The following is a 27,294-nucleotide window of genomic DNA, read 5'->3' on the forward strand; positions in this document are numbered from 1 at the left end:
CTTAGTTAATGAAAATTTATTCTTTCAGTAAGTCATAGCCAGCTCTTATGCGACCAGGGCAGAAGCTGTCGATGATTCACTAAAAAGAGAGAAGAAGAGAGAGTAATATTAATTGCAAAGGCAGTTTTTCTGAACCAGTTGCCAAAAATACTGCTTCAGTTAAAAGCTTTAACTACCAGTCGTGAGCTTAACCACTAACCGTTTAAAATTTTTTATGGCATAAAGAAAGATTTCACCCTTCCTTTTAAAAGACAAATACTAGGATAACAGCACAAAACCATATATTCAAAAAGCTGGCTAGTTGCACTTGAGTCTTTTCAGAAAAAGAGCTCATCCTGACATCTATGGGAATTCTCCTGTGTTGGCTAAATTTTCCTGGAGAAAAACTACAAATGACTTTCATTTTTGCCACATCTAAGCCATTTCTCAGTAAATTTTTAAAGTAACATGAACTATAAAAGTATCTGAGCGAGAACAGAGACTGCAGTTTGTACAAAAGTATTATAAACATTACCTACCAGTGACTTCACTTGTTGAGACAATTATTTTTTCCAAGTGTTGTGACAGTCATTGCACCCAGCAGTAAGTTCTATTAATTTATCAGTTAATATTTATGAAAATAGCTATTCTTTGCTGCCTGGTTTACCTATATGCCTGATCATAATGCACTCTTCACCCTTTGAATAGCAGCCCCAGCATCTTGTTCACAAAACCTACAAGACCTCGATGAGAACAGTAGCATTCAAGAAGACTTACTACTTCCAATTAGGCGGCAGCACTCTCTTAGTTTTGTAGTAGCGAGCCAACCTGTGGATTCTGCTTTCAATCAGAATCAGGCGGAACTTGGCATCTTTATCCTTGAAAAGAAAGTTACGTTACAATCGAGCACTACCTGACTTCTCCATGATGTACAATTCAGATGAGCTTTAATGAAGTAAAAAAACCACAGCTACTGCTACGAACTCCACGTTCCCACTACCAAAGTCTGATGAATCCAGTCAAATCAGAGCAGGACCAGAAATACATGGTTTAAGCAATGCTTTTAAGATCCTTTTCACAGACAAAGACTGTTCTCCTTTACCGAAATGCTGCCCCAATCCCCAGTTTACTCAAAGGGGGTGGCTAACAGGAAGTACACTTAAGAGTCCGTGCCTTGTAAATAAACTACTGCATTATTTGAAAAAAAACCAAACACTGAGAGTTATCTACTTAAATTAGCACTCACCTTTCTGTTTCTCTCAAGATGTTTGCGAACAGCAACAGCTTTCTTAATCAAGTGATAAAGATCCTCTGGAAGGTCTGGGGCCAGTCCCTTTGATTTAAGGATTCTCAAAATTTTGTTGCCAGTAACAAAGCGAACCTGGGCAACACCATGGGAATCCCTCAGGATCACACCTGAAACAAACATTTACATCTCACACTGAAAAGAAAAACCTTATGCAAACAAATCTCCTGAAACCAGCCTTACAGTTACAAGATATCCAAAAAAGGTCTTCTCTAAATTAAAAACCTTTCTGGTGGAAACTACGAACAAATGGTAGGCAATGAGCGAGCAAAACAGGACTTACAGAAGCTGAAGCACTTTATCAGATAGCACGTAACAGACAGTTAACCCACCCACCACATTTAGGCAGGTAACACATTAAGTGCTGCAGTACGGGGAAATTTTCAACAGGACTCAGTAAAGCTAGGTATTAATCACCCTTTTCTCTGTGGTTAACAAAGATGCCAGAGACATATTTACTCTAAAAAAATGTACCATAGGGATCATTACTACTCTCAGGATTACAATTAAAAAAAAAAAAAAAGTCATTCACATAGCATATAATTACACTGCATAGCTCGGGACCATATCAAGTTGCAGCACGCGTACGCTTAAGCAGAGCTCTAGAGGGGTCCAAACTACTGAGAACTAGTCTATTATGCAGCTACAGTGCCTGGCTCAGTAATGCTGAGCTCCTAAACATACGGCTGCCGATATTTGAGATGAGATGTCGAGTTTTTCTCCCAGAAACTGGGCAACTAAACTTCCCTACAACATCTGTTAGTGGCCATTCCTAAGGACAGGTTATAAAATTCAACAGATGCTTCACATTTTCTGCTTGAAAAAAAAAAATACTCGACTACTTCAGCAAATATGCTTCTTGCAAGAATGAGACATATTACATTTTTAGTGGCATCCACACAGCGAATAGATAGGTACATCAGAAAACCTGTATTTTCTTAGCATGTTATTTAACATAGGTTGAAGGAACAATTATATTATTATGTTCAGAAAAATGTGTTTTGTCTTCATTTAGGAATTTTTAATAAACCTTACCAATTTGTGAGGGAGTCAGGCCTTTTTTAGCCAGCTTGTAGATCTGTTCCTTTACATCATCAGAAGTAAGTTTCAGCCACTAAAGAAAATTAGGAAAAAAAAAACCCAACAACTCATGAACACTGCTTAATACAGGGGCATAGGCTAGCTATATGAAAGCTTGTTATAAATGGCAGAAATAGATGCTTTGTAGTGTTTGAAAAAACAATCAAGAACTTAAACTGTACTTCTAATGATACAGAAAACTTTTTTTATGTATTATGAACCTGTACTGCTAATGCAACATGGTGGGGGAAGGCAAAGGTGAAGGAAGAAAGTCTTTGTTTAAAACACCCCATATAGCTTCCAGCCAGCTGCTTTATCATCAGTTTACTTTAACTGCCACACCGGAAGCACGAATACCAATTTATAGAGCAAAAAATCACTGCCATTGGGAGGGAACTCTTCTTTAATCGGGCCTTTGACAAAAACGCAAAACTGAGATTCATTTAGCCATCCCTTAGTAAAGCACCTACAGAGATTAGTGAAAATCAGACTCTAAGTACACAAATTAATTAAAAAATTGAAACAAGTGGACCTATTCAGATAGGACTGTGCCTTTTCTATTACTTCTATGTTAAACTGTGCTGATAGAGCCACTGCTTCCATAATTATTAAGAGGAAGACAATACCAACAAGCTAGGTAATCCTTGCTCTTTCGAAAAGCTACAGAAGCCCCTAATTTTTTTTTCCTTTTTAATACTGTGACGTTATGAAATAGAAAACCACAGAGAAAAATATATTTGGAAGTGCTCTATAGATTACAATTCAAAACAGAATACAAATAAAATTAAGCAAAAAACCCACAAGGTTTTTTAAAACAAGTATAGCATTTGAGCATCCTAATCATTATTAAACTGTTTAGTCATCAGCAGTACTTCAAGCAGCTTCACATTATCTTACTTTACATTGTATCTATTTTCATGTTTTGTGTTTTAACTTCATGCTTCCCTTTAACTGTTTTTCAATACATGCTTTTCCACATGCAGCCCAAATTGATCTTTCTGCCAACAAACAGATCCTCCAAGACATCATCTTTCAAAGCAGGACAGATGAAGCAGCTGCTCGTTTAGCTGACAGGTAAGCCTTTTAAGTGGAAGTACCCTGAATGAACTAAGGGCATGCTGACATTACTTAAGTCAGTGCTCTGACCAGCAAATTACTGTTGTAAACAGTTTAGAAAACAGTCGGTTTATTCCACAACGGCCAAGGCGAAACTCGAGCATGAAGAGAGTTATTTAATCTCTAGGAATTATCAGCATACAGACTAAGAATAATTGAAGTAGCACTTAAATAAAGGGAGGCACAAAGAGGAAGAGAGACTTTTTTGCCCAACAAATCATCTGGCCGAGACACCATACTTGCTTTCTCAGTATCCTAAAGACCACAGGCTAAAGTACCGTTTTATTAGGCCATAATTTTAAAGCGATGACGCAAAATACTACAGGTCTCTTCATTTTGTTTCTTTTCCCGGGCACTGCTAAGCCGGAGGACGGAGCCGGGCCCCGCGCTGAAGGCCACACGGCAGCCGCCCGGGCCTGCCCAAGTGCGCACGGGGCGGGAAAGGCACTTACCGTCGGCACGCTGCGTCTGTAGGGCAAGGCTGACTGGGACAAGCCCTTTCTGTGGGGAAGAAGCAGACGGATCACACGGTGCGCCGAGACTGCCGCCCCAACCCCGCTAGAAGGCAGCCTGCTACCAGCGTTCCCTGCAGGGCCCTCCCCGGCCTGCGCGGCCGAGGCCTGCGGCCTCCCTCCTCGCCCGGAGACACTGCCGCCGCCAGCGCAGGCCGCGCCGGCACAGCACCGGGAACAGGAGTCCGGGCACCACAAACGTGCCCCTGCCCGGCCAAGGGAACCCGCACCTCAGCACCGGCCCGAGCCTTCCCCCACCCTGCCGCCATATCTCCACAGCCACTAGCCTGCCTGCCCACCCCCCCCCCCATCCCCACACACGCCGCGTTGCTCCCCTAGCAGCCTTTCTGCTCCCACGCCCATCCGTGGCGCCCTTTTAGCACCCGCAACAGCCCCGAGCCAGCCCCGCACGCCGGCCCCGGCCGCTTACCCGGGAGCGTGCATGCGACCCATGATGGCGGCGGCAGAAAAGAGGGAGCGCGGCGAGGCAGCGGCCCTTCCCGCCCCGCTTCCGCAGGAAAGGCCGCCCCCGCCCCTAGCCCCGCCCCGCGACCGCACGCCAGCCAATCAGCGGCGCCGGGGCTGCGCTGCGCACGCCGCCACCGAGCTCCCGGCTTGCACCGCGCCCCCGCCAGCGCCGTCGGTTACCGGCGGCCCCCCCCTCGCCCGGCGGCCCCCCCCTCCCGGCAGCCTCCCCTCGCCCGGCCCCGGCGGAGAGCGAAGACCAGCACGCTTGCTTGTTTGTTTTTTTTTCCAGAATAGTGTTTAATGTACTTACAGGACAGTTACGGAGTCACATTTAACCCGCGCAGCACGGGCACGACGGAGGGCGTACATTGTACATCTTTATTAACGAGCTCGTTTCATCCAAGTATTTGGTTCTTACAGATACCGAGACAGAGGGAGGCAAACCATTCGCTCTCACCGGCGTTCACCGCCGATAGCGCGACCGTAGTCACAGCGTCCGCCCGGGGGGCGGCAGGCGGCGAGCGCCGGGCCGGGCCCCCGCCGAGGCCGGCGAGGGGCGACCCCCGCTGCGGGAGCTCTGCGCCACCCCGCTTGTACAAAGAGAGACACGAACTTCTGTGCTTCCAGAGACAGGCGGCTGCAGATCGTAAAAAGGCAGTAATAAAAATTTCAGTGCAAAGTTCTAGGTTAATAGAGAAAAGGAAGAGGTCTTGGTGCAAGCTGTTACGCTGGAATACCAAAACAAGGTCTGTCTGTGCAGACACCTGTATTTCTGGCTGCAGGTCATACATTGCATAAAAGATTTTTTTTCCTTTTTATTAAACAAGATATAAAAAGCTGTTAAAACTATGTTTTCAAGCTACTTAGTGTACTGGCAAATTCCACCCCAATTGAGTATTTTCCTCTTTCACATCTTTTTTTTTTTTATGTAGCACATTAAAATTATTGCAACGATCACTTTTTTATTAATTGAGAATAGTGCAAAGAGGTGCAAGCTTGGTGCTGTTCCTCTATGTGTGAGGAGAGGCCAAGGCCAGATCCCACAGACAAAAGCCATGACTATAAAAAGCTTCAGCCAGTGACTATTTTGAAAAGGAAGGGAAAGGCACAAAATGAGTTAAGCTATGAAGATTAAATCAGAAGTCAGGACAAGTGCTAACAATAATACAGTACTATACATTTTTTTCAGAGTCCAGACAACTGTTAAAACTGCAAATCATTTTTTAAATGATTCTAGTTTATTTGTATTTTGTGCTGTAAGACACTGTGCTTTAATAGCAAACTGCAAAAAAGGCAGTACATATTGCTTTCATTTTATTTCACAATGGAACGTTTCACAAAAACAGTAGTCTACTTTCCTGTGTTTAAGTGACTTGTGATTCTAATGATGGAATGCAGTAAGTCTCAAAAGCATCAAGTGAGCAGGAAATATATCTAGTTAGTTATATAGTTTATTATTTACAGGCTATATACTAAATGAAAAAAAAATGCAGAAGATGCCTAATAAAACTGGGATTTGTTAGTGTCCATTAGTATCAACCCAGTTTCTAACATTCAAGATACTCTTAGCTTTTTAATTGTAATAATTCCTACAAAATTGGACCATGAATACTTTAGGCACCAGGAGATTCAAGTTTACTTCTCTCTTCTGTATTGAAGGGAGATTGGTCAGTAGCAGGGGAAGGAAAATCAGATTATGAAATAGGTTTTTAGTGTCGGATATAGAGAAGGCTTTCCCTGTATTGTGTCTTTGTTCATAGTTGCATATTTTACTTAAAAATTTCACTCCAGTCACAGTCAGTGGTGATAGTCTATCTTGCTTCCAGATTTAGTACTAAAGAAAAGCGTGCAACTTTACCCAATAGCTTTGCTTAGGCAGAACATGACCATCCTAAGCACCAAGTAAGGTGAATAAAAAGGCTTCACCTGTAGTGCAGAAACACCGAATTAAGTAACCAGTGGTATTAGCGGGAGACAGTAGGTAACATTTGTACTCCACTGTCACAATATAGTTCAAACCTCACCTTCCTTGGAATTAAGTATTTTAGTGGAATTGATTTTTGCAGTAGTGAGAAACAGTGTTGCTCTGAACTGTTAAAAAAAAAAGTGACGAAGTTCTTCTCTCAAAGCTCTGTTAATGCAACTCATTTCTGGCCCGCAATTCATCCAGCAGTTGTGCTTTTTAACTAGAGGCCATCCATGACCTGGAGGTACAGGTAAGTAATTTAGGTGCAAATGCCACTTTGGATTTAGTGTTTGAATCTGTTCCACATTTAATCACTGCAGTATTTAAAAGTTCTTGAAATTAAGACATTTCAAAACACGGAGAAGCTGGGCACATTTCCTACGGCACAACATTCAGCCAGTCTTCATCAAATTTTTGGAGATCATGGGTAGAAGATGGGTAGAAAAAAATTTATATAAGTTGCACTAACCATGAAGATCAGTATAAGTGATGTTATTGGTAAAGAACACATCTCAGGAAAAGACTTCCAGTAGGACCTGCAAGTTACAAATACAAGAACGTTTCCCCTTTTTAAGGAGCTGAAAGTTAACATGTATACATATTTAAATACGAGAAATGAGGTAAAAGAGAAGCATCTGAATTATAAGGCACCATTATTTACAACTTCCATTATTGGCACTCACTCTAATAAGTCTTAGAGAAGTGTGAATCTGGGATTAAATGCAACGTTAAGGAAGTTTTCCAGCCCTTCATCCTTCATTTCTACAGGTGTGTGTGAAGCCACCAAAATTTTACCCGTTGCTGCTTCTGTGATGTCTAGTTAGTAGTGGGAATGTAATCCTAAAAATATGTCATTTCTTTGATGTTCTCTAGCATCATGCCATGGATGACACCACACAGGTAACAAAAATTAAAAGCAAAAATGCACTATATCCACAGGCCTAATGACTAAGTTATGGTTTAACCAACCAGCATGGTCAAACCATTCATCTCACTTTCGCGGGTGGTTTAAAAACCCCTTCCTTTACCTGCATCTCTTAAACATTTACGATGATGCTTTGATAACATCGCATAACCATAAACCAGGTTTTCTAGAAATCCTCCAAATTAGGCTACATGAACATTGGTCCAACATATCCGTTGAAATGCAGAGTCTCTTATTTTAAGATGTACAAGTTATCTTCAAGTAGGAAGATGCAGAAAGCACAAGTGAATACAATTGTTCTGGTCTTACTCAGGTGTAGAGTTCACAGATAGGGTACAGCAGTTAATCGATACCAGTTTACCGTCTCCTTGCTCAAGTTGAAGTCCTTTAGTGAGAGTGTAATTCCACCCAAGAAAAAGTTCTCACGTAACGATTCTGCACTGAGCACACTTAACTGAAGTTCTCTCTGTTTCAAAGTCTCCATGCTATATCCACTGTACACAAGCTAGAAGGGAAGAAGTCAAGAATTTTTTGGTTATCCAAATGAAGTTACACAGATTGCCCTTCTGACTGCCTAGCCACTGATGGATGTCTTAACTGCACATTATAACCATTCAGTACGTCTCTCAGAGGACAGACTGAAGTACATCTGTATTTTATCTTGTGCTCCCAGCGTTAAGTGCTTAAAAGGACCAGTGTTTTTAGATAGAAGTACTGTTTACGTGCCAAGACTTCTGAAATAATTCTTCTCCTCATTATGAATCAGTGAATCCAGGGCAGGGGGATCTTTAGTTTTAAGATTCCCCATCACTCCTCAGAGTCAGTCTGAGAAATTTCTACTTACTTGTAAGAGTACATTTACCTAGTCTGTTGCGTTGGGGTTTTTGGGTTTCTTTAAAAACCAAAAAAACCCCAAACAAACCAGGACACAAAGTTTTTCAAACAAGTTCCTTTTCCATTTATAGATCTTTGCACATTTTTTCAGACGATATTTTAATTACTGCTTAGAAAAAGAGACAATAGCAAACCATAGGGAACTACTAGATAAATTTTAACTTGCCATTTCATTGAAAGTTGGATTTCTTGTCTTCCGGGAGATTTTGGTTTTGCGTTTGGATGTTTTGTGCGTATCTGGAAGTAAGTATGTTTTTACATAGGGATTTGGATCTGCACCATCTTCTGTAACCTACAGTCCAAAACCAAGACAAGTTAGAAAACTAGTTAGTGCATACCTAGTTGAATATTTATTTTCAAGTATCTAGACTTTGCAGTCAAGCTAACCAAAAGCAGCAGTTAAGTTGGCAGTTGGAAAATTTGAAGGAAAAGAGATAGTTCCGCCATTCCTGCATCAACCTAAGTCAAGAAGGTAATTGACAAAATGGAAAGAGTTTTTGGCAGTTAGCTCAGTATTTCTACTTACCAGGTCTTTAATGTGCATCACCATGATAAATAGAGTGCTATTTCTATATGATATGGATAGCTTCACTTCTCCCCCCACTTTGCCTGAGGTAGGACTTGATGGACTTGCATCTGAAAAAAATGTACAATTATTTCCTCTGTAATATTTGTACATTTTCATCAGTACTATACTAATTATATATATGGGGAAAAAATACAAGCCTTGGAACAAGTTCAGTTTCTGATTTTATTTCTAGTTCTCTAATAAGAAAGCAAGGTCATAGGTTTTAAAGATTTTTCCATTCTCTTGTAAGAGCCAACTTGGAGGTTTAGAGTAAAAACTTGAATAATTTAGTGAAACCATAAGTTTTCAATGAGGGAAAGCTACAGTTAATTAGAAAAGATTTAAAAAAAAAATCACATTGTAAAGCTGTCATACTATAGTCATGCAATTTATAAACACCCCCCAAAAACATTACCTACCTGTAGGTCTGGCTATTCCATCTATTCCTTCCACTTTGTCATCACGAAGTAATGGATGGAAAAAAGTATAAACAAGATCACACTAAATTTGGAAGAAATGTTACATATTAGTTCAAGCGTTAAGCACCAAAATCTGAAAACTTGCACTGGATTTGCTTAAGTTATTTGAACTCACTTCTGCCACCTCTGAAGAACTATTCATCAGACTCTGTATGTAGCTGTTGAGCTCCACTTTTCTTTTAGCTGCTACATCTTTTATATGTGTTCTTCCCAGAACCATCTTATTAGGAAAGCTACAAGTGAAGAACAAGGTAGTTTTCAGCTAATTTCTCTGAAGTACAGTTTGATTTCATTGTCATTTCCATCCTGAAGTGCTGACATGCTTTTTTTTTATGTCAATCATGAGTGGAAACACAGCATGCTAATAGGTAACAACATTATAGAAAGGCAAGGAAACATTTACAGGTAATTGTTATAAATGATACGACACACACACTAAAGACACTGAGTTGCTCCTCTGGCTCCCCTCCTTAAAACTTCGAGACACTTTTCTCCCTTAATTGCCCACTTCAAGGTCTAGTCTGCCCCTCAGCAGTTTTGTCTCCATTTCAAGCTATTTCTTCCTCCACCCAGCTGGGAGCAGTTTTGTCGCCTCCATTATAATAGTGATGAGTGAGTTAGGAACATACCCTGGTAACTTCCAAAGAGGAAAGAGAATGCCAAGTTTGTTGTGGAGCTCCTGGAACTCATCAAATGTTCGGAAGACAAATGTTGGCTCAACTTGCCCTTCTCTCAAAACTCTCACTACGTAGATCTGCCCAAAACACAAAAAACCAAAGATAAAAGTAGTAACAATATTACAGAACTGACTTAACAATATAATTTTCTTCACAATTATCTCTTTCTACTATGGCAATCCTTCTCCTGCATACATATCCCAGTAACAGTATTTGCATTTTAAAGTGGAGTCAGAACTATAAACACCCCTGCTGTAATACAAAGTAACATCACATGATCTTCCCATCATGTAGATCCACATCCGACAGTGGGATAAAGGTAGTTAAGGCTAAGCTGTCCGCATTCTCCCTATTAAGCCTCATTCTAAGTTCATACCGTATAGCAGGCATCCAGAATTTTAACACATCAAGCACAGGATGACATCCAGACATGTATCTGTGGGGCCAGAACTACCACAAAAACTTTTCAGGTGCAGACTGTGGAGGAAACTAATGCCTAATTTTTTTTTCATCTAATTCTCTCAAAATTCTAAAGGATTCTACTTTTAAAGTGATAACTTGGTGGGCAGATGCAAGTGTACTGCATTATACAAAAGAAATTTTTTAAAAATACTGGGGGGACAGTCCCAGGATGCAGTTATTCACATTATTATGAAAGGGAAAATAAGGTTGAGAAACTGCACAGAACATTCAATCCAGGGGACTCATTTTATGGGCAGATGAGTTAAATGTATATTTAAAAAACGTGCAAGCGGGAAGAGGTTTAAAAAACTAGACAGAAGGACACTACGCCATCTTAACAGTTTTCTGGAAGATAAGAGGCTATTTTGGCTTAGACCAGGAGTGTTTAAATACATTTATAATACAGTGACTCAGTACAAAGCTCTTCACTTCTAGCATTATTCAGCTTTATTCTACCTTCCCTACCTGGTGTCTTACCAGATTAAGACACTTACAGCAAATACAACTTGGAAAGAGATGTACATTTGCATATATCATATTTGTTCACTTTTTAAACAACTTGAGGAAAATGTAACTTGAGCTGACTATTCTAGGCCAACAAACAGCAGTAGGGAATTAAAAAAAAAAAAATTGAAGATGGTTGCACACTGCATAGCAATATGAATATTAATACAAGTCTTAAAGTGTAACCTAGGTCTGTCAAAACTCTGAGGGCAAATTGTAATGCTTGCTGCCTCTAGCAAGACTAACTAGGAGCGCAGGGGCATGAATACAGGAAATGATGCTTTTTCTTAGGAGGAGCAAATGCAGCTTTAATAGGTCAGAACAAAACCAGAAAGCGTTTGACTTAATGACTCCTATTTAGGAAGGAGGCGTTTTACAGAAGGTGGCTACATAAGCACATAAACATGACTCAAATCCCCGTTTTTTCAAATCATCTCCACCAACACTGCTTCTGTCCTTTCTGCTTCCTTCTAGATCCTTTTCGAGAAGCTTCTTCCTTTTGAACAACGTTATTGGATGCTAAAAATACCAATCTGTACTCTATCACTCCTGTGGTTGGTTTACCCTGGCCAGCAGCTAAGCACCCACACAGCTGCTTGCTCACTCCCACCCCCTCACCAATGGGACAGGGGAGAGAATAAGAGCAAGAGTGAGAAGACCCGTGGGTTGAGATAAAGACAGTCCTTGGGAGGGGAGGTGACGCAAAGACAATCTCTCACCACCTCCCACAAGCAGACCTGTGCCCAGCCAGTCCCCAGGCAACATCCTCCCGCCCCCCGCCTTCTTCCCCTACCCCCAGTTTGTATTGTGAACCTGACACCATATGCTATGGGGCACCTCTTTGGCCAGTTTGGGTCAGCTGGCCCTGCTGTGTCCCTTCCCAGTTCCTTGCCCACCCACAGCCTACTCACTGCAGGGGGGACAAGGGCAAAGTAGAAGAAAAAGAGAAAGCCTTGACACTGCACAAGCACTGTTCAGCAACAGCCAAATCCATGGTGTGTTATCAACACAGTTCTAGTTAAACATCTAAAACAGCACTGTGTGGGCTGCTATGAAGAAAGATAACTCCATCCCAGCCAGAGCCAATACAACCCTGTTCTTGTCCAGGACGCAAGCAAGCAGGCCCATTCCCACCTAGATTTCAATTATGGATTTTGTTTTCACCTTAAGTCATCCACAGTGGGGCTTAGTTTTGGGTGTCAACATCGGTGTGGGTTTCTAGGCTCCCATTATACTCAATGCAGTCAGACTAGAGAAAACTCTACAGCTCATCCTAAATCTGACATTAGTGCCCAACTGAATGAGTAAGTATCTATAACTGTATTTACTAAATCTCTGTCAATAAAGGGAACTTAGTTGTGTACCTCAAAGCTAGCTATTTAAGGCTAAACAAGGCAGGCTTCCCCTGGACTAATTCTCTGTGATTACGTACTGGACTTATCATAAGGAGGAGAATGTATCTTGTTGGAAAAAATGCGCAGTATCTTCGCTGAGTGGAAACAGATTCCACATACTTACATAATGTTTATCTGGGTTATATCTCTTCTGATATGTAAATACAGACACTTGTTTGATTCGTCCATCTTGTTTAAGAGAATATGTTTTAGCAGAAAATGAGAGGATGGGTTCATCATTAGAAGGTAGACCTGAGAAACGCAGCTGAGCCAAATTGTGAATGAAGAAATTAAACTTTGTGGCAACACTTCCCAGACTGGATTCAATCAACCTAGAAAAATAAAAATAACGTCAAATACTAGAGCATGTCACAATGCATAAAAGTAGTTCTGTCAATGAACCAGACTCATGTCTAAGAAAAATAAAAAACCAATTTCTTACTGGCAGAGAAACAGTTTTTAAACTAAAACTGATCAATGGGCTAAATAAATAGCATCATGTCAGCATTTAATAGAAGATTCAGTATCCAAACTTTGGAATAAGTTGTTATCCAAGCAGTGAAGTCTTGCCAGAGTTGGTGAAAAAGTTACATGCATACTACTGCAGTTTTCCCCATATATTTAAAATGAAGTACAATAACACATTTTGTAACACATAGCAACAACTCAGCTGCACTATATATGCACCCCCCTACCTGCTACACTGGAGCAGTCATCCCTCCCTCCCCAGTGTGCAAAAGCACTTCTGGAAAGAGGGAGCTTCTTTACATGCATTACAAGGTTCCCATCACATACAATGCTATTAAGCAATTTAGGATGCATTCAAAATGCAAGTCTCAAACTGACGAAGAGAATTACCTGCTCACAGTATTTCAAACAAAATTTATGCATAAGGTTACTCTTAAAAGCAAAGTATTTTAGCACAAGCGTTAATCTTACATGAAACTGATCTCATTTATGTAGTTCACTGGTTAACCAATATTTTATGATTATACAGTGTAACTATTGAACTTCTACGGAGATGCTTGTGAACATCCTTAGTACATTTTTTTCATAGCAGAAAGCTCCAATTAAGAGGATGATGCTGGTAGCTATTTTAGTTTTCGCTTATCCAGTACCTTGTAAAGAAAATGGTGGCTTCTGCATCTGTTGTTTGGGGCTGGAGAGCATCCTGGACATACTTCAAGTCCTGAACCCCACTTAGTTCTGGTAACCCAGAAGAAAGCATCTGCAGGAATTTACAGTTTTAATGCAATAAACCCAATTTTACATTGAAATGATTAAAACTCTTAGACCATCAAATTCATTTGAAGCTGTACTAACTTGCTAAATGCTATCAGCGATAGCCAACAATTACTTACAATCAGCAGTTATTCCCTTCACCATTTCTGCTGAGTTAAAAGCAGTTAAAACACTTGGCAGTGTAATTTATGGTATCTTCTTAGCTTTAAATTCTCAGGACACAGGTAGGTAGTAAAAAAAGCTTAAAAGAAAAATCCAAATACAACCTTCCTAAAAAGGTACTTCTGATGTTTCTGGCTCTTAAAAGCATGCATTAAGAGTTTCTGCAGCATAAAAAGCATAGCATTTAATACAATCCAACATGAGAGATCTATCAAGTTTCAACTGAATTTAATAAAATGATTACCAATGAAAGTAGGTTAAGGAAGAGGCCTGCATGTTTTCTTATCAAATTGTAAGCTTGACAACAGAGATCCACAAACAACTGAAAGCGAATAGTGGGTTTTTCACCACCATTAATGACATAAGCCATATCTGATGTTAGCACAAAAGGAGCTCGATCCCTGTTCAAAAAGCACAGAATTCATAAGTTAATTATAAGGTCTATTCACTTTGTCATGTGCTTCCTCCCCCCCTCCATCCCCACTCCGAGGTAATGATGTTAACTAATCCATGAATGCCATTTTACTTTTTTGGGTTGGGTTCAGCTGCTTAATGCTCTCTCAGATTCCTAGCACGTTCACATGGTACTGGACCTCCAGCAGATCTCCCGAGGCAACACTTGGAGGCCAGGTTACCTTACAATGCCTTCCATCCCTCATTTCTGGAAGCCATAACACACTAAAACAAATGTAATGACTATATTATCACCTGACTAAAACACAACTCCTCTATTCTGGATATAGATTATCTTCCCCTACACAGAGGAGTAGTAAATACAAACTTGCTGTTCACTCTTTTCTACAGTGTTGACATTCACTACTGTTTTTGAGCCAGAGTCTGTTCTCATTTGTTTCACACTCAGATATTCAGATGACATAAAGGCTCTGGCACTCAATTTCTCATTCATTGACAAGTTTACCTAACAAGCATGCAATACTTAATTGCATGAATATAGCTAAAAAGGCAAAACTACACTACAGTTTTATCCAGTATTCCTGGAAAAGTCTGACACCAAGATTAGTGTTAGATGTAAGGCTCCCAGATATCAACAAAAAGTTACATTAATCCTTTCCTGTACCAAAACACTTGGCTTTCATAACTATTGTAAAGAAATTCCCATCGAGATTTGCCAAGTGTGTATAGCACAAAGTTCTTAAGGAACAAATGCAGTTTGGAAGCACTGAAGTTAAATGATATTTAGGGGACCAAATTCCTTATTTCAATCTACCAGTAGCTAGAACAGTAGTTTTACTTGAAAGCTATGCCTGTGTGCTTTGACTTAAAACAGTTCCAGAGATCAGAATATGGAAATAGGAAACCAGAGCCTTTTCAAAATTAATTCTATACAGGCAAGTTTGAATGCATTCTGGAAGCTCTGTGGTTAAATTGGAAGATACTGGCTTCATAATAAGAAGAGCAGATAACAGGAATTTAACAGTTAATGCTTAGAATTATAATGCTTATAAAAATACACTAAAAATCACTTCATTGTCTCCATTGCTTAGGTACAGAAAATACCTTTTAAAGCTACCAAACATTTGCGCATGACCCAAAAATTTTCCGAAGTCAATGTGAAACATATGCCCTGTGTTTCGGAGCATTATGTTATCATTGTGGCGGTCACAAATTCCCAATACATAAGTAGCTACACAGCATCCTGCACAAGAGTAAATGAAGTTTTCTGAAGCCTGGGAGGGAGAGAAAAAAGTGAATTGAGAACAAATATCAGTGGGAAAACAGCATTCATGCATTCAACAGTCAATCTTGATAAAAGGTAAGATCCAAGCCAGACAAGACAGGCCCTAAAATTTGCTTTTTTCCAAAACAGTGTTCTTCAAACAGATAGCTTTGCAAAAATCTTTAGATATCACACTTTCCAGCAAAAACACTTATTTTGTTTTTTAAGCAAATGAAAGAGAAAAGAGGAGTTGAAGACAAATCACAACAACTAATAAATATGTTAGCAGAGAAAAGGGTACAAGACTTATTTTTCTAATGTGTTGTAACAGCATTGTAGCCAAAAGAACACACTTTATTTTTTTAATCCCATGTGCTTGTATGAGAAGAGGCCACTGCTCCTAAACCACAATTAAGAGCAGCCACCATTCCTCCCTATCTTAAATTTGAAGAACTTCTTTTTTATATCCAATAAAAACTGATGTGAATCCTGAGAATCCATCTGGCTCCTTCTTAGTTATATAAGGGATTTTCATTTGCTCTTTTTCAAGTACAGGAAAAAATTAAGTTTCCTAAAGATATAAAACAAAAATTTCAATGGAAGATCTAGGGTGAGAATTTAATTCTTTCATAAGATAGTATTTATCCCTTTTTAAAAGATCTTCAAAAAAAGAACAACACTGAAAAAAGTTACCTTTTCATATTCCTCCTCTGTAGGATTATACTTTCGTAACCATTCTGCCAGAGGCTTGTCTTTAAAAGAACCTGTCACTCCATATTCCACTTGAATTTTCCTAAGTGTATCTGAAGCAGGAACAAGCTCTACCATGCCTTTATATAAAATATAACAAAGTGTATTTAACCATCTCAACAACCACTATAACAAGTTATACCGCATTTTCATTATTCAGTAGAAACTTTCTTGACAACAATGGATTTTATAATCTTAGACTAGCTGCTTTCAAAACCCAGTCAGGTGTAAAAATCATGTTATTAAGTCTACTAAGCATTTCCGCAGAGTATATTACAAAACATACCATGAAACACATGTAGCAATCCAAGTTAGGCTTACTTTACTGCAATTAGTTATGGTTGCTAGAATGCACATATAAATTATACTTCTAATAATTACTTTCTAATACATAAACTAGTATTGGTCTATAAGCAGTAACCACAAAATATTTTGATGCTGGCATTTCTCATACACTGACACTTAAGTAATCTAGTAACTTTAACTGCTGTCAAGTGTTGAAACAGACCAGACTGTTGCTCCAGAAATAAGGCAGTGGGCTTTACACACAACCTTCTTTTGGAGATACCATTTACTAAAAATATTTGTATAGCTAAATCATAAAAGGAAAACATTTATTTAACAGAATTCTACTTCTATCTTGGCAAAAGCTACTAAAGGCAAATCTGTAATTTACATCCATTTTTCTTTTTCACTTTAATCCTTCAAGTACTTTAAGAATACTAATATTAGCAGCAACAAAAAAAAACCCCAACGTGCTCTGCGATCAAGTCATCATTCAAAGTAGGAAGAAGAGCCATCTGTTTCTCTCAAAAGCAAGAGTTACAGAAATAGAAGCTTTTTGCTTAGTTTTACCAACCTAAATTTCCAACGTTTATGTATTTAAGAGTTTTCATCATGCTGTTCTAGCATCTGACTGAAGAAATATTTAGTTATTGTTTATCCTCTTAAAGATCTTGTGGTTCCTGTTGGCTAGCTCTAGAGAATTAGTGAAAACTAGCAAAAAGTATGTTCAAGGTGCAGGGCAGTATTTACACTCAAACTTACAGTTCTGTGACTTAGTTTCAAACTTAAAAGACAGCCTCATATTCCCAAGGAAATTTTACCAGCATATGACGCTAATTCTGGGGGATGGTGTGTGTGTGTGAAATTTTTCTTCTTTTTGCACATCGCAGTACATGAATGATACTCCCTGACTCAACTGCAGCAGATTCCAAATACTTTAGAATTTCAGTTTTGACTTGAATACTTCCTTTCACCATAACTAAACTTTCAGAATCAGGATTGCTATGGCACCATTATTCTCTTGTGTTGCAGTCAGTGCATCAAGAGAAACCTTAGCTTTTATCATTATTAATATTTACTTGTTTGCGCCACCGTTCGTCAACAACGGAACAGATGAGAATCTCAGGACTCAAGAGAAGAAACAATTTAAATGCAACTCAGCCTCAGCCATCAGGAAATTCAGAACAATTTAACTTGCTATACTCTTGAGCACTGAAGTTCCTTGCATGGAAGGCTTCTGGCCTTCCACTGTTTCTTGGGCCTGCCTCTGCACAGAAATTTTTCACTACCAATGTGACAAGAAATTAAAGTGGGGGAGCAACGGCTATAGGCAGCATCTGGTTTTGCACCTCTGTCTTTTCCAGTTGAGAGACACTTGAAGATAACCATCCGTAGATCCAGTCCCTCCTGCAGCCAGATCTTATCCATAATCTTAATCATTTGTAAAGCCAACATATCTTGTCTCAGATCTTCTCCAACCTTAAATAGGAAAAAAAAGTTAACCAGAGACACAATATGCTTTCAGCAAAGCTAAACTTCACAGATTTTAATTGCTTTACATTTCTAGGAAGTGATACATCACACTACTTACTTCCTCATAGCTATGCACTTAAAAAGAAATAGGCTACATTTAAGCTTTCACATGTGGTAGACTTACTTTCACATATTGGAACCTGTTCAGACATTGGTTTCTAGATACACAGGAGCAAACCCACAAAATAACTAAGCTTATTGGTTTATGCTAAAGTTAACTGATACCAATGAAATAGTGATTATCAATTCTTTTGCTCCAATACACATGTAAGGCCTACCTTAAACATCACATTAATTTCTTCTCCCAGAGGGTCTGCATTTATCAGTGCAACTTTCAGTGGTACTGCATTGGAGCTGAAGAAAGAACATGCCTACAAGTAGATTTAGTGTTAATACTCAAAATGGACTATTCCTGCTAGCCCAGAAAACAAGACATTCTGACAACAAGCAGGTTTGACACACAATGTGCCTATTCAGACTTTTAACATTGCGACTGTGGCAAATACGTGCATCCTTGAATAAAGAGCCCTTTGGCTGATATTTGTTGAATTCTTGTACAAAAGCCAATATTGCTGCACAGTGATGTTTTATACATTTTGAAGGGAAGAGTGAATAAAACACGGATAAATATTTTATCAGCAGCTTTTTTTTGAAACCTAGAAGATATTGTAAAAAAAAAAAAGAACTGGTATTTGCACGTTTCACAGTATTTCCTCATTTATCTTCTTTCAGGTACATACTCATGATTTAATAGTTACAGTAGAGAAGGAAAGCAAGATGTACTGTCTCTCCACACAGGATTAAATCCAGTGTTCACAGACCTTTAGGTTCTCAGTCATGCATGATGATATAATTAAGACTGTGGTTGAGCAGATATTGTCAAACCTTGCAGAGTTCTGAAGAAGTAATTTACCTGCTTCTCCTACATTATTACTTGCTCAACCTTCACAATAAAATAAAGCTACTGTCTGCCTCCCTGGATTCAATGCATCTCTTGGACACAACCAGTAACAGGTGGTTTCACCTGTTTCACAGTATCTATTCATTGCTTGAACTTTATAGCCTTGCTCAGTTTTCTCTCTTGATTACTACTGCAAACAGGACTTTTTCATGCACTTTGAATAGTCCCATGCTTTGCTATAACCAGGATTAGTGGTCTCAAAAGACAGGTACGAAGAAATAACAAGTTATTACAGATATAGATATATACATATTTTTAATACAAGTACCTTCATTGGTTTTACACAAGTATTTGTATAAATTTTATCTTTGCTCAGCTAATTTCACTGCCTTGCTCAATCAGAATTTTTAATTAAAACCCTCCCCCCAGCATAAAGAGCTTTCAAGAACCTCAATATTTTTCTGTTTGTAAAAGCTTTGCCTATATGTAATTTTTACAAAAAGGTTTTGAAACTCTGGATGTGCAGTACCTTAATATTTAGCTCTTTTGCCACAAGACTGGGATTGAGAGGCAAACGGCATTTGTTCTTCAAGAAAAACAACTGCACACGTTCCATACCATTTTGCAAGGCAGCCTGCAGACAAAAAAAAAAAAGTCAGCTGACATTTTCTTAACTGGAGCATCTACAGAAACCTTCTGGACAGTTATCCTGAAGGCAATGTTTTAACTCCTCAGTGTCAAAGGAATGCTAGAAATTATAACTGCTGTTTTAGCTATTAAAAATACATAAGCCTCTAATATCACACAAGTTGGTGTTTGGTGGTTTTTTGGTTTGGTTTTTTGGTTGTTTTGTTTTTTTTTTTTGACTGAAGCAGATGATAGAGTACCACACTATCAAACTGTAAGTTCGTATTATCAGCATATAAACAGATAACCTTCTTTTGCATAATAGGATCATTCTTCAGCAGTAATAGGTTTAAATTCAATTCCAGTTTATTGTACATAGAAACCATCTTACTTTCCTACCCTATCACCTCACACAATCTTATGTTTCAGATGACAACAAATTTGACAAAAACATCAACTTCATTAAGCCATTAACTTGTTAAAATGCAGAGCATAGATCTTCCTCTATGTTATACATAACATTTTATTGAACTTAAGACTAAAAAGGCAATTGAGTGGATTGTTTTGAGGGTATACTCAGTCTAATCCTCCTAAAGAACATTAAAAATATATACACACCTGCCGAGCCGATCCACTTGTTTGCTTTACTCTTTCTGCTACCATCCCAAAAAGCTGCACTAGTCTGGTCTGCTTCTCCAGCTCTTCCCTCAGCCTTTTTCCACAGACTGAAAGAAAAGCTCCAAGAACTTGCTCATACCTTACACCAAACTGTGTATCATACAGCGTATCCTTAAGAAGCCTGAAATAAAGGATTTAAGTTAAATTTTCCCAAGGAAAATACTGCAAACAATGCAATACTAAGATATTAAAATATTTTAATGAATCGGTATATATATCCAAAGTTACTGATACACAGGATATAAAAGGCAATAGTTTGTGCCTCATAGAGGCACTGTCTGTTTTTTCATAAAACAGAATCTATATTTTGTATACTCTCCAATCATAACATTCATTGTTATGAACTACGATATTAAGAAAGAATTTTTTTTTTCTGGAAATATAATCTTATAGTAAATATTATGTGAACAACGGAACAAAGAACATCTTACCAGTATAGGTAGTGCGCTATTCTAATGCTTCCCAGTGCCCGAGCCAAAAGAAATTTGACAAGAGCACTGTCAAGGTAGGTTTCATACTTCAATGCCTAAATACACAGAAAATGAAATAAATCAGGTCTGGATTTAATTCTAGATAAAGACTGAGATTTTATGACTATTGCACAGACAGAATCACCACAAATGATAGTCACAGAGAGATTATTTAGTCAAATTGTTTTCCATACCGTGCATTAAGGTTATTAAGTATAGAGGCACGCAACTGCACTTCTGCTACTAGTAATCAGCAATTCCTTTGGGTTTTCAAGAGAAAAAAAAATTCAAACTTCAGTGTAGACAGAAAGTCTTACTTGCACAAATTGAGGGAGGAAATCTGTTAACTCATCATCACTTAATGTCTCTATCCAATTCACAGCTGTATTTCGTACTTCCTGATCAGCAAACCTAGAAAGTCACCACAAGTCCACATTAAGTTTATTCTGTTCATGTAGGATATTTTTTTTCTTTTTTGAGATCAGCTAGATACGAAAGAACCTATATAAGTCTTTAATAGCTCAATAAAGGACCTACAAGTTTGAGGCCCTTCATTACCTAACATGCAAACACACGTGCGTGTTTAGGACAAGCATACTAATCTCTCAAAATTTCAGTCCTAATAGCTTGGCTTTATAGCTTGCTCTCAAGTCACAAATTAGATCCCAGAATCCTAACCACTGTTGCTATTCTTTCACTACATGACTCGGTTAACCCTACATGAATAAAGTAAGCACGTGTTCTTCAAAATTTTAAGAAAATTTAGCTTTTGCTACAAGAAATTCAGCAATATTTTCCACAAGAACGTCATTCAGAATCTTCTACTGAAGAAAAGTCATTTAATGCACAACATACAGACAGAACTTATTCATATTGTTTTTCTTACTTTGAATCAAGTAGTTCCAGCGCAGCTAAGGGTGATAAAGGAGGCCACTGCTGAAGTAATGAATAAATTTCTGGAAGACTTGCCCAGTCCCAGTGAGGGGCACTAACCAATATTTTTGGTAGGCTACTAGTATGGCTATGACAATAATGTCTCTTCTCCCATAAAAATTCTTTATCTTCTTTTGATAGCCTGCAGACAAAAGCATTTCAGTTTGTAATGCACACTACAGACCATCACCTGAATAACCCCAATGCTACTGGTCATTGTGTACATACAGATAATTTAACGCACAAAATGGAACAAAATTGAAGTGGCTATTTCCTCCCCAAAAGTCAAAACGAGAAGCAAAATAAAGCCTCAAGCATTATGGAAACTGTTGTTCAAAACTGTAATTCGGGCAGGACAAAAATAAGTCTTAGTATAATCTGAAATAAACCAAAATGTTAATGTTAGTTTGGTGCAGATGAATGGGAAAGCCTGCCAGAAAAGCTTCCATAGCATACGAACAGCCACTGCTGGAACTGCCACTGCTACCTGTAACTGAAGAACTGCCAAGCAGGAATATGCATATATAACAGGCAGCTAAAAGGGTGGCAATCTTGTAATAGGAGAATATTCTGACAGCGGCCACAAGTAAATCCATTAAGTCAGCACCATTATTTCGCAAGTTTAATTCAATCTCTTGTTCAAGTCTCCACAGGTCTTCAAAATATACTACAACCATATTAAAGAAATTTAAGAATAAATAAGCATTCCATACCCTAGCCACAAATTGTCATATACAAAGAGACCACAGCTAGAAAGAGATAAACATACCCAATAGTGTTATCCTTTGAGAGAATGGCAAGGAGACGTTCTCTCAACGGCTTTTCTAATGTTTCTATGGAATGATGCACAGTAGTCTTTGCAGCTTGAGGAATTTTATATTCAATATCAAAAGCATGGGATGGAAAGTCAATCTAAAAAAGAAAAAGAAAGAAAGAGATGATGCAAGTCCTTAAGAACAGTACTGACCATGTTTTGGGACTGCTAAGCCATGCTTAACAAGGTGCCTTCTCTTCTGAGCAAAATTTGAACTCTGAATTTAGAATGAGAGGTGCTTATGTTCTGTAAAGAAACTGGAACTACTATTGTTTGGGTCTAGACAACTCCCATCTTGGCATACATTTCTATAGACTGCTTTTCAAAGATATTCCCTCCCAGTACTGATAGCATGTACTACCAAGACATCTCCAATTTCTTACTTCAAGATAGTGATTCAGTAATTGACCTATATACACTTACAGCAGCTTTCCATTCTTTGCCCTTAATGTTTAGTAATCACTATTCTGTACTGGCTTTCAAATATGACTTAGCAATATTTACACTCTCCCCAAAACATTAATTGATGTACTACCACTCATGTTAAGTTACAAGTCGCAATATTCAAACAAAACATAGACAGATCAAGTCAGAATTATGTATAACCTGCAACACTATTCTTTCTGTATTTCCTTTCTTACTGGCCATCCCTGACACATGATGTAGATGTGATGAGGTCCAGAGTTGCAAGAGCTTTGTCCCACACGTTAACAATCTGAGGAAAAAAAACCAAACACACACATATAGGTATCAGTGTCAACAGTCTGTTTACTTCAACAAGATATTAGTTATTGAGATACTATCTGGAGAGGACCAATGGTCACTACAAGGAAACAATTCCAAAGTATTAGTGTGTTATAGGAGGATAGTTCAAACTGAGTACGTGTTTCTACTGCAGAGACAAGAAAATATCTTATGATGAGTACTTCAACATTGATGTTCAGAAAAGAACACAGAAAATCAAACTGTACTAGCCAATAGAGTTTGGAGCTTAAAAAAGGAAATTATGATCATCAAGTGTCATATGAATTTATTTCTTTCAAAGCATGTCTTCTGTACTTTAAGTCCTTTAAAATGCTGCATACAACTTTTAGGTGGAAAAGGCAGAGGAAAAAGTTCAATGCTGACACAGCTGACCCAGCTAAATTAAGTGCTCTCTATTTCTTAAGGGAGAAAAGGAATATTTTTGCCTCTGAGGAATAAACTGAAAACACACACCTTCTTACCCTCTCAGAAAAAAGCCATAGACATATGAATATTATAGACATTGCCAGTTGCCTGAACTTTCCACATTACTAGATTCTGCAAGCACATATCAGATGACATTTGTATTTGTCAGTTTATTCCCAATATTAATACCATTTCCAATTGTAGTAAGGCACAACTGAGGATAATTCATAAATAAGTTAAGTTATGAATGTTAGTCTTTAAAAATCAAAATACAGTCTCAAAAGACTGCTTGAAGGCCGAACCTTTGGTGTATTTTGAAAGATGTTTTAGGGTTTATGTGTGTTTCAGAGAAAGAACAGTTCTTTATACATAAATATTGATTAACTGGGAGCTTATGATACCAATAAAAATTATTAAATCGTGCCACTAAAGCATAACTGAACAGCTTGTTCTTTTCAATAATTCTCCAGTTGAATATACTTGCCACAGCCTTCTGTCTCATCCACAAGTAAAGATATTTTCAGGCACTCCACACACACTTCATCTGAAGGGATTTTAACTTGACTACGGATTCTCCCAAAGCATATATATAGATATGACTTTTTATTCTTCCTATGTTTTAGTTAGCTACAAGTTTTAGCTCCTGCCTGCTGTTGGTGCTATTCTCAACTCTAACTGGAGTTTTTGGCTAGTATCTTTCATTACCTAGGTCTGGATTTAATTTATGTAGACTGCAAGTGGATTAGACCACTAGCATCTCTACAGCTGCCATACACAGGCCATTCAGTAACCCCTGGCGCAACACATTCTGTTGCAGCGCTCTGCATAAACAGAAAATGCAGTTTTCTCCCCAAACTGACTTACTATGAAAACACCATGCAGCATGAAGACAAGATAAATTTGCAATTCAAAACAAAAGCTATGTTTTCAATCAAATGCTGTGAAATGTGATATTGAGATAGGAGACTGAAATGCAACATTTAAACAGAAGGCTGAAATAAGCATCATTTATGAAAAGAAATCCAAGTGACTGAAAGCAGCTGCGGGGCATCTTTGCAATGCAGGAAAGCCTAAACTCTTAAGCACCCCCAAGGTGTTGGAATCGTCACCACACAAAAGGGGAAGCGGAATAAGCAGAGCCATATCTAGAACCAGAGGACGCAAACCACATGAACAGACATAAGCAATACATGGAAGTAACTGTCCAGGAAAGACTTGGTTGTCTTCCTGCAGCCTTGGTTGACAATTAGATAATTTAAGCTTCCAGTAAGACCTAGAAGTCAGAAGCACATATAAACAGGAAATCTTAAGCATAAATCCTGAAGCTATTTTGCAATTGTGTGATCACTTCTGCAACATTATGCCTAATTCTGGCATCTGTGATTCAAGTCTTTTGGTTAATGCTTCATTGAATGGCTACCAAAGTGATAAGTGGTTTGGAATACATTTTGTAATGAAAGTTTCAAGGACAAGGCAACTTGAACAAATCCAGGAACACTTAACTGAGGAAAGTTACAGCAGGCTTTTCATTGTTAGTGAAAAAAGTATAACAGGATCCAGCAGCGGTACTTGAAGGAAGGCCAAGTCAAACAGAAACATGCCATAAGTTTAACACAGTTATTAATTACTCTTTTTTTTTTTTTTTTTTTTTTTTTAAATAAATGCAGCTCTGAATCAAAAGGAATAATTTCAGAACATGCTGGGATCCCTATTACTCACAAACAGGCTGATGGAAGAAATGGCTTATTTTTCCTATCTATGAAAATACACCTGTATTTTAAACTATATCTAAATTTTAAAACAGTATTTTGATTCTCTGGCTGGTTTATATATTACCACCCTATTATCAGATTGAGGAATTTTTAAAAGGATTAAAAACAAAAAGATCAATACATCCAAAATTCTCCAGTTTGGCTCCTGCCTTATGAAACATGCAGCATTGAGTATTTTGCAGCCAAGGCAAAGATGCCTCTAAAGAATAACAGTACTTAGAAATACTTCAGACCTTAAATTAAAGGTCTTTTATTTCTAAAAATTTGAGCCATCACCATATTTTGCTCTACAAACAGGATTGCGTGAAGATATGAGCTATTCTTTCCTATCTTAAGATAGTTTTAAGGCAAGAGTGCTTCTTTCCCAGTGACATGATGGAAGCATAGCACATTGTTTACCTGCTGTCAGGATTCTGTTCTGTTTTGTGTTGCACTAGACACTATTCCTGGTGAATCCAAGGCTTGCTGCAAACCCTTTCTTTTACAAGTTGCATTCTCTATCACCATGGCTCATGAATTGGCTGAGAACTGGCTGTTCACACTTCATCTGCTAAAATATATGTCCATACTCCCTGAACTGCCTCTAGCCAATATAATACACTTTTAGATCTTCTAATCAGTTATTAGAACTCAGGAAATGCCACCTACCAAGACCATACTCCTTCAGTAGAAGGAAGGCTATCAATTCAGTAGACAGTGACACCTGCAGATACTTCAACTGCGTATGACTTATAGGGCAACACCTGAATGTCAGTGGATTCCTCAAAGGACAACTTGAGTTATGCTTACATACTCAACTGCTACATACTTACAAACAGTCCGTACTAACGTGACCACTTCTGGCCCACATAACTACAAAGATTTCCTGCAAATAAAACCACTTTCATCTAAACAATATTCAACTTCCTCCAGCAGGTAAGTTTTTTCAGTCAGTTAGATGGAAATACTACAACACAGGACCGTGTTTTGTACTCTATTTAATTGAAGGTATCATTTCTGTAACAATATAGTTTATGATTCTTACCTTTATCACGGCCTACTACATTCAGTGGTAGAGAAGCAGCTTCTATAGTTACGGGAGTGAAGTAAGCTTTATATAGAGTAAATCATATTAATAATCTTGTCCATATTTTGGATACTTACCGCCTAAAATCAAAAAGAGGTAGAGAAACCTGACCCAAAATTTCTGGGCCCTTTCTCTGCTTATTTGAGTCAGGAGAACTCCCACTACTTTGATTTAGGATTCCAAACAAAGTCAGACGTAAGACTGATTCCAAAGGCAGCTGTGAAATCTGGATGGGGAAAATTATTCTGTAAAATAGAAGTATTAAAAATAAGTCAGTCAGAGGACACACAGTTGTTATTAATTTACACGCTTATCCATATAACCCATTGACGCCTGTTGCTTTCAAAAACTTAGTTAACATGGAATAAAAAGTGTTACATTTCCATGCAATTATATTTCACTCTACTTTATCTCCCGTACCAATAGTTTGCAAAACCTGCTAAATTACACTTCTGCACTGCGGCCACATTTGGAACAACCCTTTTTAATCTTTGTCTATTAAATCACATTCCTTACACAGAACCACACTGTCCAGCATAACCAGTCTTCCCACTCTACTCACTACGAGAACACACACAATTCCATGTTAGCTGCCTCCTAATCTCTCAGAGTTAAGAGTCAGCTGACAGGAGTTTCCCATCCAAATGAAAGAATCTATTAAGAACTACTGAAAGCTAAATTCAAACAGTATGAAACCAGCACCCATAAAGAAAGCAGCTGAGGAGTGTACACCTCACCAAGCAATTCAAACTCAGATTTTTGTTTACACTGTTTTTATCGCTTAAAATGTTCTTTAAGTTTTATTTTCCATAACACACCAAAATATCATTCCAAAAGTCATCACAGTGTATTACTAAGCCAGTTACACTATAAACCACTACAA

At 38.3% G+C, this 27,294-nt stretch overlaps 2 protein-coding genes across 12 annotated transcripts in view; both read right to left on the minus strand.

Annotated features, from left to right (window-relative positions):
- On the minus strand, positions 1 to 4,533 carry RPS13 (ribosomal protein S13). The gene is made up of 6 exons (XM_087746744.1): positions 4,424 to 4,533; positions 3,934 to 3,982; positions 2,321 to 2,399; positions 1,226 to 1,395; positions 757 to 857; positions 1 to 79 (listed from the first exon to the last, which is right to left on the minus strand). The coding sequence occupies exons 1-6, from the start codon at positions 4,444 to 4,446 to the stop codon at positions 46 to 48; spliced, it is 456 nt and encodes a 151-aa protein (XP_087602870.1). The 5' UTR covers positions 4,447 to 4,533; the 3' UTR covers positions 1 to 45.
- Positions 4,534 to 4,736: 203 nt separating this feature from the next.
- Positions 4,737 to 27,294, minus strand: part of PIK3C2A (phosphatidylinositol-4-phosphate 3-kinase catalytic subunit type 2 alpha) — a 77,755-nt gene continuing 55,197 nt past the window's right edge. For all 11 annotated transcript variants that reach the window (XM_087745654.1, XM_087745649.1, XM_087745648.1 and 8 more), the window contains 21 exons: positions 26,489 to 26,656; positions 23,010 to 23,118; positions 22,359 to 22,501; positions 21,543 to 21,731; positions 20,974 to 21,067; positions 20,618 to 20,712; positions 20,127 to 20,307; positions 19,411 to 19,515; positions 18,259 to 18,351; positions 17,797 to 17,926; positions 16,106 to 16,242; positions 15,253 to 15,422; positions 13,979 to 14,135; positions 13,449 to 13,558; positions 12,455 to 12,662; positions 9,923 to 10,047; positions 9,409 to 9,526; positions 9,234 to 9,315; positions 8,773 to 8,882; positions 8,413 to 8,538; positions 4,737 to 7,857 (listed from right to left, as the gene is read on the minus strand). In XM_087745654.1, coding sequence (XP_087601780.1) covers positions 7,675 to 7,857; positions 8,413 to 8,538; positions 8,773 to 8,882; positions 9,234 to 9,315; positions 9,409 to 9,526; positions 9,923 to 10,047; positions 12,455 to 12,662; positions 13,449 to 13,558; positions 13,979 to 14,135; positions 15,253 to 15,422; positions 16,106 to 16,242; positions 17,797 to 17,926; positions 18,259 to 18,351; positions 19,411 to 19,515; positions 20,127 to 20,307; positions 20,618 to 20,712; positions 20,974 to 21,067; positions 21,543 to 21,731; positions 22,359 to 22,501; positions 23,010 to 23,118; positions 26,489 to 26,656 — 2,833 coding nt within the window. In that variant the 3' untranslated portion in view covers positions 4,737 to 7,674. The remainder of the gene's footprint in view (positions 7,858 to 8,412; positions 8,539 to 8,772; positions 8,883 to 9,233; positions 9,316 to 9,408; positions 9,527 to 9,922; positions 10,048 to 12,454; positions 12,663 to 13,448; positions 13,559 to 13,978; positions 14,136 to 15,252; positions 15,423 to 16,105; positions 16,243 to 17,796; positions 17,927 to 18,258; positions 18,352 to 19,410; positions 19,516 to 20,126; positions 20,308 to 20,617; positions 20,713 to 20,973; positions 21,068 to 21,542; positions 21,732 to 22,358; positions 22,502 to 23,009; positions 23,119 to 26,488; positions 26,657 to 27,294) is intronic.

The sequence above is a fragment of the Nipponia nippon genome, unplaced genomic scaffold (genome assembly GCF_047370975.1).
Source record: "Nipponia nippon isolate SJK-2023a ecotype South Korea unplaced genomic scaffold, ASM4737097v1 scaffold_10, whole genome shotgun sequence".
Lineage (NCBI taxonomy): Eukaryota > Metazoa > Chordata > Aves > Pelecaniformes > Threskiornithidae > Nipponia > Nipponia nippon.